The following is a 13,492-nucleotide window of genomic DNA, read 5'->3' as shown; positions in this document are numbered from 1 at the left end:
AGTCTTCCCTGTCTCTATGCCCCCTGGACACATTAGGACATAATAGAAGTCCTACAAGCCATACTCTGGCTCCTTAAAACCCCCAAACTGCCCCTTGAGTATTGAGTACCTCCCAGCTCTGGGTACGTTGTAGACTCCTGGAGCCTCATTACCATAGCAACAGTTCAGCCAGCAGCCACACATTCCTGGATAGTTCTGCCATGCAGGAGCTCTCTTCCCCTGGCTACTTGCCAGAGACTTCCTTCTGTCAGCCTTGGCCTTGGGATTTATATGTGCCCAGAAATCTATCCCCTTCCTGTCCGCTGACCAGCTTAGGTGGTTGGGCTATTAACCCCTACCTTCCTGGTGCTTGGTGTTCCTATAGACTCAGGTCTTAAAGGGGCAGCCCTGCCTCCTAGTAACAGGGCTAGGATTCACTTTTACATGGGACAACAAGGAAGTTGGGTGTGTGTTGTTGTCCAACAACATCTGGACTAAAAAACAGTCAGTACCCATAGATGACCAGCCTCTACTTTCAGGAACTGATTGGCCACCTTTTTGTGAAGTGGAGTAACATCTGGGATTCTGAGACACCACTGAACTAAGTATTTTTCTGTGTCTCTATGTAGAAACTATTAGTACATTTAATGCATTAATAAAGTTAGATCTTAGTTAAGTTGAATGGTGTGAGACATATTCTGTGTTTGCACTGGGTTGATTATGCTTTAGCGATCCTTTAGCATCATGGGTGCATGACAACAGAGAGGGTATGTTAACCCCTGCAGCTCCTTGGTTCACCACCAGCTGGATCCAGCTCACAAGGAGTCCCACAGTTCAGCTCTGGCTTGGTGGGGGGCAAACAAGTTTGACACCCCTACCTTCAAGCTCCCAGCATTTAGAAGCTATTCAGTTCATTCATGAAAGGGCTGTGAAAAAGGAATATTTTGTCTATTCAGGAGAAACAACTGAGGGAATCCTAGAAAAGTATCATTCCTTCTTACTGGCTATGGGAGCACAACTACTCCTGCCTCACCACTTCCACCACCAGACTGTCACTCCAGGAAGGAGTCTATTTTAACATCTTATCATCACCTAGTTTCCAGTGAGGTACTCCAACTTCTTCAGAATGTACTAATGCAACTTTGCTCTGGCACTGAAAAGTATTGCCTCTTTCTCCGGGGTGTGATCATATAAGTCACATTGCCATTACAGTTGACAAGGTCGAGACAGCACTATCTCCTCCAGCAGTAGGAGAGCATAGCATGATGGGCTATTTCCCAATGCAGTGTACAGTGCTTGGCCATCACTTAGGAGGGTTGTGTCTTTGAAAGAGGTGGAGGACTGCAAAATAGGGAAGATTATTTGGATCATCAGCAACTGGGAGACCACCATGGTCCAACACTCTCTAACCAACCCTCAACTATCCAGGGAAAATCCCCAGGGCTGGTGTGGTGTGGGTGCTAAGGTATATGGTTGACAATTCAGAGATCGCAAGACATGAAAAAGAAAGGAGAGAGTCCCAGAACAGCACAAATGAGGATCATCCCCAAGGACACTTTGGAGGTCACCAAAGGTACCTTGAGGGTTTGGGGGGTGACAAATGGACAGGGATGCCCATCTCAGAACCTTGGGGCACATGTACTAATCATGTTTGATAGAGGCTGTTGAGATGGAAAGCCTAACATGTATAGGCCTCTAAATCACTGTAGAGAATTGCAAAGGCAGCAGGGGAAATTACTAGAAATGCAAGATAATACAGGTGCAATTCATACAGCACCTAGGATGGGGTCCTGGTCCATAACTGGTTCAATAGGAATATAAATAATTAATTACAGTTAATGTTAATGACAAACATCCTACTATTGGGACTTAATTATCAATTTAGTCTCCAATCATCTAAGCCTGCCCAAACAGCGGTTCTCTGTCAATTAACCCTCTGAAAGGTGGGGTAGTTCTTTCCCGGAAGCATATCTAATCACCACTTTTATTAAATAAATAACTCAGAGAATTGTTAAAAGTATACAAACAAGACAGTTTATTATAAAACTAACAAGAACAGGTTAGTCACAGAAATACACTTAGCCTTCTATACAAATCCTAACCCAACAACATCTAATCACAACAATGACAATAAAAAGGACTAAACTTTATTATAAGGGACAGGGGAACTTTATTTAGTTCTGCTCCGGTCGCTGGGGTAGAGATGACTGCACCTCAGGCAGTGGCTTCTAATCTTCTTCAGACACGCACCAAGAAGCACCCCAATAACCCAGAAGAGAAGAACAGAATAGGGTAATGCTTACAGATCAGAGCAGAGGGCTGCTGCTTACACACCTGGAGGGAAGAGCCTGGGGAGCCAACCCTTTCTGCTCTGGTAGCAGACAAAGGATCTCCCATGGCGACTGGGCCCAGGAACCTCCGTGGCTCACACAGTGGATCCGTCACTCAGCCTTTCCGTGTCTCTCTCTCTCTCCTGCCAACAAGCACCCCGACTTCTTTCAGTCCAAAACACTCAGTCAGAGTCCAATCACACACACACACACACACACACACACCTCACACCATTTCTGTCCATTAAAGCCCTTTATAAGGGTAGTGCACCTGGCACGCCAGGGCTCTGCACATGGCACATGGGTGTGCGCACAGCACTCTATTCCAGGGCCTCTTGAGGGTGGGTCAGATAAAGGTCATCTTCTGACCTACTTAACATACAACTAAATGAGCCAAGCCCCGATTTCCACCATTACACCACTGTGTCATTCATGGTATGAAATCATACTTATAGAAAATTATACAATAACAACAATGGTGTACTCTTCACTGCACACTTACCACTAAAGTATACTGTTAAGTGCATCCCACCACAAAATGAGTTGACACAAGACACTGGTCAACAAATACTCAAAATACAAACTATTGTGACATTCCTAGGCTCCAACTTTTATTTTTGCCAGGCAGGGGCTTAAGATGATGCTCCCTCTCCCGTAATGGCATGGCTGAAGCAGAGGTGAGCAGTCTGTGGGGGACCAGGGACAGATGAGGACGGCCCACTGTCAGTTTGCAGCTGCATACCCTGCTGCCTTCCTCACAGGAGCTCCATGCCAGCCACACCAACATGACAAGGTGCCCCCTGCCAGCTCAGCAGCAGCGGGGGGCACAACTCTGTGCCACTACTTTGGCTGCTGCTGCTGGGCAGGCAGGGGGTGCCTCACCACGGTGGTGTGGCCGGTGTGGGGCTCCTGGGGGGAAGGCAGTAGGGCAGGAGCCCCAAAGCTGCAGCGGCCAGGCTGCATCCACCCCTGCCCCATGCACAAATCTGGGGGGTATGTGCCCCCCACATTCTTCCTTCCTCAGGAGTGCATCAGCAGCAGAAAGCACCCCCCTCTCCCCGGTGATGAGCCACCCCTGGCTCTCTCTCACTCCCTGCCCCAGGCATTGCCCTGGCTGGACAACACCCCTGGCCAGGCAGTTCCCCTATGCCCAGCCCCTCCCTCACTGTGGGGGCCTCAGTCTGTTCCACCCCCACCCCATAGACTTACCCGCAGGCAGCTGGGGGAGCTGCTCTCCACTGTTGCCTGGGGCTGTATTCCTGGTCACATGCATGTGGCCCCCCTTGAGTCTCACCCCACAGCCCCTTGCAGGCTGGAACTCTGCCAGCTTGCAAGGGAAAACCTGCTGTTTTCCATGTTTTTCCACAGTGAAATGAAAACTCGGATCCCTGCACAATACTGGGAATCTGGGATAAATGCTGCCCCTGAGTCATGCAGCCGAGGACTGGGACTTGATGTTCCCATTTCAGGACTGTCCTGCCCAATTAGGGATGAGTGGTTACCCTACCCTCTTTTCAATGGGAGCCAGGGCCCTTGGGCCCCAATGTACTCGGCACCTATGGTGTCACTGCAACATTGCCATTCATTACTGTATTGTACCAAGGCAATGCAGTATCATGACACTACATCATGGTACTGAAACATCAGGACACAATGGCAGGACATGCCAATGTGCTCTGCTAAAATGGTGCTGTGACAGCTAAGATATTGCTTAGGCTGTGATGTTACCTGCTAAGGCAGTGATTCTCAATCAGGGGACTGGGGCACTTTGTGATGCCACCAAATCCTTTGAAGGCTGCCGTGAGGTGCAAGGAAGAAAGCAGATTGTTATCAAAAAACCCAGTACTGTTTGATTGTTTGAGAGAGACGAGACTACAGCCCGTCTATGATCAGGACTTCTTTGCAAGCTTAGACACAGAATTCAGGGACAGTTACAATTCCCTTAGAGATTACCTTTTTTTACACCAAATCAAGATACAATCTGACTTCCCAATTATCTCACATTCCCTTTTACCAGGTATGGTATTACTACCACCCTAGTTAGAACAAGAGACAACAGATGCATCTATAATCCAACCTTTTATTCATTATACCCTAAAGCATAAGGTAAGCAATTATCTCTATGCCTATCTACCTACCTGCAACTGCACAATAACCTTATCTTCTATACTGGGGGGAGATGCCGGAAGGAAGAGGAAGGTGCCATGCAGGCTTGCAGCAGGCAGTCTTGAATTTGCTGAGGTCTTTCCTAAAATTTCTGTTTATACCCAATATGTATACATTGCTCATTTAAATATTCTGGCTGGTGTTATTGTGTGGACTTGGAAGATGCCAACTAGCTGGGGTCTGGGTCCCTGTAAGAGGTGCAGTTTTGGGAGACAACTTCTGGTCTCTCTCTCATCATGTGGGAGCACTGCTTGCCACCTTCTGCTCTTTTACTTTGCTGACTATGCCAGTTGAAACCTCTGCGGACATCCAATCCAAGAGAGGCTTTGTGGCCTCCTTTAGCCACACTTCTGCAACCTAGCATAAGTCCCTTGAAAGCAGCTGAGGCTAACAACAGGGTCACAAAGACATTGTTATTGCAGGAGGATTCCAGCAACAACTCCATCATCATCACAAGGCAAAACATGGCTGGTTCTTTCTTGCTCCTGTTACACTTCTCACAAAAAAACAGTTCATTCCTGGCCCAGCCTAGCACTAGGGGCTTGATAAACAGATTCTTATTCTACTTTTTCAGGCCACTGCTTATGATTTAAATGCAGCCCAGCTTCAGCACATACACCCGCAGCTCAGGCTTTGCCTGGTCCCGAGTATGCACCGGCCAGTGCACCTGGCAGTCCCGGGCCCACAAGAGAAGCAGAGGCCGAGGCCCACCCGCCCCTCTGCAGAAGGCGACACGGCAGCGCCCGGCATTGCCCAACTCACACAAGCTACCATAGCTCATACGAAAAAGGCTGCGAGCGGAGGCTTTGCCAGGGGCAGGCCGCCCTGCCGCGGCTGCTGGGGTACAAGAGCTCCGTGTTTAAACCACAAGCGGCGCGGCGCGGCGCGGCCCGACCCGGCCCACCCGGCACAGCGCTTAAGGGCGCCAAAAAGTGCTAGAAGCCTCGCTTCCTTTCATGAGATGCCGTCGCCAATCAGGGACAGCCTCACAAAGCCGCTTCTAACTGCCAATCGTAAAGACTTTTACTACTAACATTTCCCAGACTGCTGTTGTTTGACCTCTGCAGGTCCCGGCCGGAGTGATTCTGCCTGGGGCTTCTCTGATTGGTCAACGAGAAGACATGGTCGCCGATTGGCTGTGCTGGCTGGCGGGTCTCGCATATTGCGCGGGTCTGGAAGCTGCTGCGGTGCCGGCAGCGGCGGCTGGTTCTGCTGCAGGGGAGCAGCGCTCCCCGACCATCTGCCTGGCGGAGCGGCCGTGACTTGGCCGGGGGCGCACACGACACATCCCGGGCTACCTGTCCCGGCTGGCAGGAGCCAGCACTCTGAGCCCCGTCCAGTCTGCGAGGCTGGGCCCCACCGGGCTCCTGCGGCGCGGCCGCTGCCCGACGCTCAGCGGCCCTTGTCCTCCGGCTCCGTGTTTGGGGCAGGCTGCGCCGAGCGTTGGCTCTGCAGGCAGGTGCCGGGACAGCATGGCCTTGAGCCGCTCGTCTGGAAACAAGAAGCGGAGCGGCGCCATCCTCTACGGGGTGGATCCGACGCAGGTTCTCTCGTCGCCTTCCACCTGGCAGGGGGCCACCGCCGGGGGCGGCTTCCCACCCAACAAGCGCTACAAAAGTGTTGATGTGGGGATGGCCCAGAAGGCAGAAGATCTCTTTGGTGATAATGATGACTTCACTGCTGCTGACTTGGAAGAAATTGATATAATTGCCTCCCAGGCACTGTCACAAGGCCAGGACTCAAATACCCTTCCTAGTACAAATGTTCAGAAACTGGAGCAGGATGTCACGCCGTCCTTAATGCTAAACATCATCCATCAGAAGTCTGTGAACGTTAGACTGTGGAACGATGCTTCCAGCGCTGAACAAAACACCAAAGCCAGGCTTGGTATGTGCAGTCCAGCATGTGGGCTGGTGGCGGGGCAATTGGCACCCCACGTCTTCGTTCCCAGATGTGGGGTGATAAGGCAGAGGTGATAAATCCATTCTAGCTGGGCTACTGAAGATGTCTGAAAGGAAATAGGCCGTGGAATAGTCTCATTCTTTAATTTCAGCTCAGTAGTAAATGTTACTGTTGATAGTTTCATTTAAATCAATGAAGCCGTTCTTAAATATCAGGACACAAGGGAAAAATGTTTTTCATCAGTTGGGAAATCTCTTCTGGTGCTTTCTCTTTCTTTGTGTGTGTTTGGGTAACTTGATGGTACAATTTTTGGAGTTGTCGCCTGCAAGTAAACAATCGGATAGATAGAAAGCACTACAAAATGTATGGTTCAGTCATGCTGTGACGTGAAGAAAAAAGCTTGAGGGAAGCCGTTATGCCAAGTGTGTGTGGCATGGTAATGCTTTACTATAATAAGTACCTGCTTTGTGTATGTAACATCTTCCATCTAAGGAATTAAGCCAGTAATTCTCTACAAAGGTGTCTTGAGATAATTTCAAGGGTGCTTGGGGGTGCTGTGCAAGTGTTAAATCAGCCCTTCATCCTTTCAAAGTAGGTACAGTACCTTGAATTCCTCTTATTTTTTTCTGTAGGTAAAGTCTTTCAGGGAGGACTAGAAGAATCTGTGTTCTTGACTGTTCAACCCAGATATGACAGGTTTTAGGGCACCTCTCTGAGCAGCAGCATGCTGGTCTGTGCTTCATCTTTCTCCATCCCTCTTCCTGACAACTGTGCTGCCTGGTTATGTTTTATTTGTTGTGTGTGTATAGTTTTTGTTGGACTTCGTAAACAGCATTGAAATGTACAATGAATAACTATGGTAAATGACTGACTAGTTACAGCTGAAGAAGGCTAGTCCGAAGTTACTAGGGAAAATGGCCTTAATTGGATTGCATACTTGCATTTTTAATGTAGTTTCTCAATCCTTGTGTCTTGTAAATAGATCCTGTGGTAGTGCATGCATCTAGTTGCAGGTTTACAGCCTAAATTTGCATCCACTTCATATTTTAAATGGGGTGGAGGGAGACCATAGAGAATATTTGGTATTCTGAGTTTTTTTTTTTTCTCTGTGGTAGGAATATGGGCTACCTATCCAAAAGATCATGTCTATTGAATTTGGTTCAACATTTGAGTATAGTGTATTTCATGGTGAGATCAGGGGGAAAAATTTTATCAGAAGTAAAACCAAGAGAAATGACTGCATGAATTTAGAAATCCGGGGGAATCAGGCTTTCAAACAATCTATTCATGCACTTATTGTGTGTTTGGATTACAGACACATGCAGCTGAAAGTGAGATGGTATATACAAACTTTTGTTTCTAGACATCTTTTGTTGTATTTGATAAAGTATATTGTGGTATAAATAGCAAAAGAAACAATTTCAAAATCTGATTTAATTTTACAGCTTTCAGTATTTCCATGTGTTCTTGTGAGCCTATATGCATGTTTTAGTAAAGTAACCATGGAAACTGTAAGTATGAACTTCAGGACTAAAATATTAATATGTATGATGATGAATATAAAAATATTGTGATGTTAACATTTTATAACCTATATTACTTCAGAGTGAAATTAGTATTACTTCCTCTTTTTCAGTAGGAAATGGCACAGAAGATATTCTGGTTAAAGACGCATTTCAATTTGAAGTACTGCAAACACAACATGAAAACCTTAAGGAAAAGGTTAGATACTTCTCTTTCTTTTTCCTAATTGGTTTTTGTACCATTCAGTACAGCATTTTTTAAAGTAGTTTTGAGTTGTCTTTAAGTTTTAACTGAAGATCTTTTTAATTCCATTACATTATTCACAAGGGTAGAAGGCCACCCTTTGTAAAATACATTGGAGCCAAATTGTGCTGAGAGGTATCAATATCTTGAGTTTCCGATATAACATGAAACTACAAGGCACTAATTAATCATGAGTTTCAGTCCAGCCCTTTTACAGTAGAAAACAGAGAATCAAATATTAGTTGGCAGCTCTGTTATGTTGCTTCCCATTAAATCCATATTTCTTACCTGTTCCTTGTCATTCAGAAAATATCTGTTTTGCTTAAGTTCAGGGCTTGAGATCAATGCCATGATCTGATGCCATAAGTTTGTCTGTGTATTTACCTCATTATATGTTTGAGAGAGAATGTGAGTCAGAAGTGGATGCATGGTAATTGCCATGAGACTCCCTATGTAGCATAATTCTTGGGACAGTGCACTACTTGCTGTGTCTGTTCTAAGATGAGTTGATGAGAGCTGCTTGACTGCCTTATTGCAGCTATCTGCATGTTACTAGGGCAGGGTGAACCCAACAGAGGATATAAACTACGTTTCCCTTTGTGCATTGAATGCTTAACCAAGGAAAGACATAATATTACTGGGGGAAAAATAATCTGAGAAGAGTATAAGAGGTGTCAGGGGGACCCAGTCTGTGTTTTGATAGACCTAGGACAGGGGTGGGCAATTTTTTGGCTGGAGGGCTGCTTAACAAGTTTTGATGAGTTGTCAGGGGCTGCATGGGTAGCCCCATCCCTTAACAATTGTCCCACCCCCTGGTTGCCATATTGGGACCAAAGGTCTCACCCCCTAACCCCTGACCTTTGCCACTGGAAATTCATCCCGTTGCCTCTTTCCCCTCCCCCCCAGTACTCCTTGGGGGGGGTACTATCTTGGAACCAGAAAGAAACCAAACCATACACTAGAAGTCAAACACCTACTATAACATACTTTAATTTTATTACAAAAAATATTTGCTATGATTTGTGTTTGTATAATGTATATAGAAGGGATTGCATAGTAACTCAGAAATAAAGTCTCGCTCTTACATTGTGTGGTGTGGGGTGCATGTGTGTGTGGTAAGATGGAGGGTGTAGGGGGATTTGTGTGGGGGGCATAGAGTATATTTGGGTGTATGTATATGTCACTGGGGTTTGTGGGGGTAGGGTGTAGGTGTGTGAGGTTTGTGGGGTGTGGGAACATCCCATGGCATGCAGCCCATGCTGCCAGCAGCAGCGGCAGGCGGAGGGGGGGTGGGAAGTAGGCTGAGGATGCTCATACCTGGCACAGGTGGGCGCCCAGTGGAGCATGGCTCCAGCCAGCGCTACGTGCATGGGGTCCATTAGCGCAGCCTGTCCAGCTGCCTCTGGCTCAGCATGGTGCACTTGCAGCTTCTGCACTCGCACTGGGGAAGCCCTGCACTGGACTCTGTGGGGAAACAGGGGGCAATAATCCCTCCACTCCCAGAGGAGTCCAAGGACCTGTGCAGCAGGTTGCAGAGAAAGCAGCCAGCTCCAGCACACGGCTACCCCCGGTGCCAGTTGGGGGAGCTGCAGGCACATAGTGCAGAGCAGCTGGGCAGGCTGCACTCCTTGCCCTTGCGCACAGTGCTAGCTGGAGCTATGCCATGCTGGGTGCTAACACCTGTGCTGCGCATGAGCACCCTGAACCCCCTCCCCCACCTGCTGCTGCTGCCAGTAGTGGGGGAGTGTGTGTGGGGGTGTCCCTACAACCCCCACTCTACCTCACACCCACACTGCCTAGCTGAGCTCCACATTGTGCTCTGTGCTTCCATCCAGCTGCCACTCCACCTCTCCTCACCCTTGCTGGACCCCGCCACTTCCCTACCTGCTACCCAGTGAGCTGGACATCTGGGAAGCCAAGCACGTTCCCATGGAGCAGCTGCAGCAGGAGCCCTGCCCAGAAGCTGCTGCTCGCCAAGCCAGGCCCTTCTGCTCACAAGGATGGAGCACAATTCATTGGGGGGCGCCATGGGCTGAGTGAAAGTGCCTGGTGGGCCAAATGCATTCTGTGGGCCGTATTTTGCCTTCCCTTGACCTAGTGACTAGTCATTTTCAAGATCTATTAACATAGACTGAGTTTGGGCTTGATAGTTAGAAGCTGTACTGAAATAGCAGTTTGGATTATCTGAACAGTGTAAGAGGTTTTTCACCAGGAATTTTAAATAGGCTATACTAATGTGTCCTGTTCATAATGTTTTGATGTTGCAGCCTTCTGGGATGACCCTTTTTTGACTTAATTAATCCATAGTGGTATACATCCATGTTTCTTAAAGGTATGCTGTAATAGAGTGTGTTTGATATTTGCAGCTGAAAGAAATGCAGGATGAAATCATTTTTAAAAATGGAGAAATTAAAGTTTTGCGGGACTCAATGCAGCAGTTGGAGTCTACCATGGAGGAACAGAGAAGATCAAATATGTTACTGGAAAAGGAGAAAACCCAGACCCTGAATGAAAAAGAGAGAGAGTTTTCCAAAAAGGTCTGTGAAGGACAACTGCTTCAGCTATCTAACAGTTTGCATGGAAAAGCTGTTTTCTTTATTGATTACTTAGTATGTTGCTGAAGCCACAGTCCTTGTGAAGTCAAGGGAAGGACATGTAGAATAACTTTTCCTCTAATCCGGTACATGTTCTTTATACTGCAAAATTATTTATAGCTAAAACTAGATCACTGAATTATGTGAAAAAGGGGAGGTTTTTCTGAGTTAAACTACACTGTACATGAGCAAAACTTAAGTGATTAGTGTGGGCACCCAGAATGGCAGCCTTATAATGGAAAAATGTAAGAGCACAGAATCTATGATTCTGTTATCCAATTTCTGTTTCTTACATTCTCAGTTTTTCTCCAGTGCCCTGCAGAAGGTGGTGGTGATAGTGGCTGCTGTTTACTCCATGAGTAAGGTCCTTACTGAAGCAGTCTCACTTGGTGACAGTTGTTGCTTATAACCGTCATGGTGAACCTGCTTTATTATTCTGATATTTTCTGTACTGCATATGCCCTTATATAACTGTCACTTTGAATTGTATAGGAGAGGTTTGACGGATTTTTTTTTTTTTTTTTTTTTTTCATAGATTGCAGTTAGTTGCATTGTTGTCTTGGAATACCGTAGATATTTGGAATATGTCATTCTTCCAAGTTGTGTGGTGTTTATTGTAAGATGAGTCTCATTTTATTTTTTCAGTTACAGTCCTTGCAATCACAATTGCAGTTTAAAGATGCTGAAATGAATGAATTGAGGACAAAGCTTCAGAACTGTGAAAGGATTAAGTCTGTTGCTTCGTCAGTTTCAACTGTCAGGTATTGAGTAGTTTTGTAAGGTAGAAAACTTGTGTATTATTTAAATAGAGTGAATGTTATGGGAAATTACTGCTGGTGTAACACCATTGACATCAGTAGACTCATGCAGATGGAGAATCCATGGCTCTCTTCAGATGCAGAAGTTGTTAATAATAATAATGATGATAACACTGCAACAGTCTCTCTCTTATCAGTGCATAACAAATACCTCAAGTGAGCAGGTATGTAAGAGAGGCAAGGATTTATAGCGATGTGTTTATTGACCTGAGGAGGGGTACTTGATGAAAGATTGTCTAACAGCTCTCCCAGCTATACAGTTTGTCCAATAACAGATGTCATTAAAAATCCTTGCCTCATACATTTCCTGCACCATTATGGTGCCAACATTTCAAATCTTCTACAAGTATGAATGGGCATACTGAAATCTGAAAAGCATAAAACCTTGTTATAGTTAGCACCTGTTTCAAAAATAAAGAACTAGCAAAACATTATCTAGTTTTAACTGTGAATTTTAGGGGTTTAAAAATGTTTTAAAACTTGTTTTAAGTTTATTCAAATAATAATTTGGCTACAGTTCTGAATTGTTTGCCATTTTAATCATACAATTCAGTTTTCCAGGGCATTACATAAAATAATATCTATTATATTCCAGACCTAGGGAGATGCTCTAATAAGATGTTTATTCTCTGACCAGAACACCCACACTACCCATCTATGGCATCTTTCTGTAGAGTGAAAAGATGTAGCTAGTCCTACAGCTTTATGAAAGGAAGAGAGGAGAATACAGTGGAAAGTATATAGAGGAAATTGGGAACACCTATCAAATTCCTCCCCTGACTCAGACTGCACTGCTCTGTTTACCAAGTGGTGGAAAATGGACATAAACAGATATACCACTGACAAGGGGAAGAGATGACATGGGAGGGGTGGAGTTTAGTTCTTGTGAGCACATATTTGTTGTAACTGGCTTGTCTGTTTTTTGCAGTGATTTACTTCAGAATGATATGGGTGGTTTAGATCTACCTACCACTGTATCTGTCTGATCTCTTCTGTGATAAATTTCATGCCTTCATTAAAATGGAATAATTGTTTAGTTTTTCATGGCCTTAGCACAGGGGTAGGCAATGTTTTTTGGCAAGAGTGCTGAAAACTCCCCACAATGCCTATCTTGGAAGGTGCCGGAGTGCTGGCATGCCAGAAAAACAAAACGAGGGCAGGGGGTACATGGCAGGATGCCCTGCTGTCCCCTGCACCCCAGCCCAGGCTCCGTGGCTATCAGCAGCTGCCCAGAACCTGGACCAGCTGCTGCCTCCCTGCCTTAGCTGCCTTCTGGCCCCAGACCCAGCCCTGGGCTCTGGGAAGGCAGCAGATACCGGTGATGCTCCCTGCTGTGCTGCCCTCACCTGGGCCCCCCTGAGCGCAGCGTGTGCGACACAGAGTGGCAGTGTACAGAGGGGCTGCACAGAGGGGCTGACTGCTGCTACAAGCTCCATGCTGCCCAGGTCACACTTCCCCTGTGTGCACGGAAGCAGTGTGGGCAGCACGCAGGGTTGAGCCCCTTGCTGCTGCCCCCGTCTGCAGGGTAAGTGTGGCCAGGGCAGCAGGGAGCTTGGAGTGGCAGGCAGCTTTCTGCACGCCCCCCTCCCCACCCGCTGTTCCCTGCCGTGCCGGGTTTCACACGCTGCTCTGTGGAAGCGGCAGCAAAGGCAGCACAGTGGGGAGCATCACTGGTATCTGCTGCCTCCCCGGAGCCCAGGGCTGGATCTGGGACTGGGAGACACCAGCTGTTTGCAGCCTCCAGGCTGTAGCTGACCCAGGTTCTGGGTAGCTGCTGATAACCACAGCTCCTGGGCTGCTCTCAGCAGCTGGCTGGGAGGATGGAAGCCCTATTGCAAGCAGCCTGGGCTCCGTGGCTATCTGCAGCTACCTTGAACCTGGGCCGGCTGCAGCTGGGAGGCTACAAACAGCTGCTGCCTTCCTGCCCCGCCCGGCT

At 47.0% G+C, this 13,492-nt stretch overlaps 1 protein-coding gene across 1 annotated transcript in view; it reads left to right on the top strand.

Annotated features, from left to right (window-relative positions):
• Positions 1 to 5,558: 5,558 nt before the first annotated feature.
• The window catches only part of ATRIP (ATR interacting protein), a 39,888-nt gene continuing 31,954 nt past the window's right edge, over positions 5,559 to 13,492 (top strand). Inside the window, exons 1-4 of the mRNA XM_025206768.1 lie at positions 5,559 to 6,362; positions 8,014 to 8,099; positions 10,511 to 10,681; positions 11,384 to 11,499. Coding sequence (XP_025062553.1) covers positions 5,948 to 6,362; positions 8,014 to 8,099; positions 10,511 to 10,681; positions 11,384 to 11,499 — 788 coding nt within the window. The 5' untranslated portion in view covers positions 5,559 to 5,947. The remainder of the gene's footprint in view (positions 6,363 to 8,013; positions 8,100 to 10,510; positions 10,682 to 11,383; positions 11,500 to 13,492) is intronic.

This window comes from Alligator sinensis, unplaced genomic scaffold (genome assembly GCF_000455745.1).
Source record: "Alligator sinensis unplaced genomic scaffold, ASM45574v1 scaffold78_1, whole genome shotgun sequence".
NCBI lineage: Eukaryota > Metazoa > Chordata > Crocodylia > Alligatoridae > Alligator > Alligator sinensis.
The sequence above is the reverse complement of the archived record's forward strand: the minus strand, read 5'-3'. Positions and strand labels throughout refer to the sequence as shown.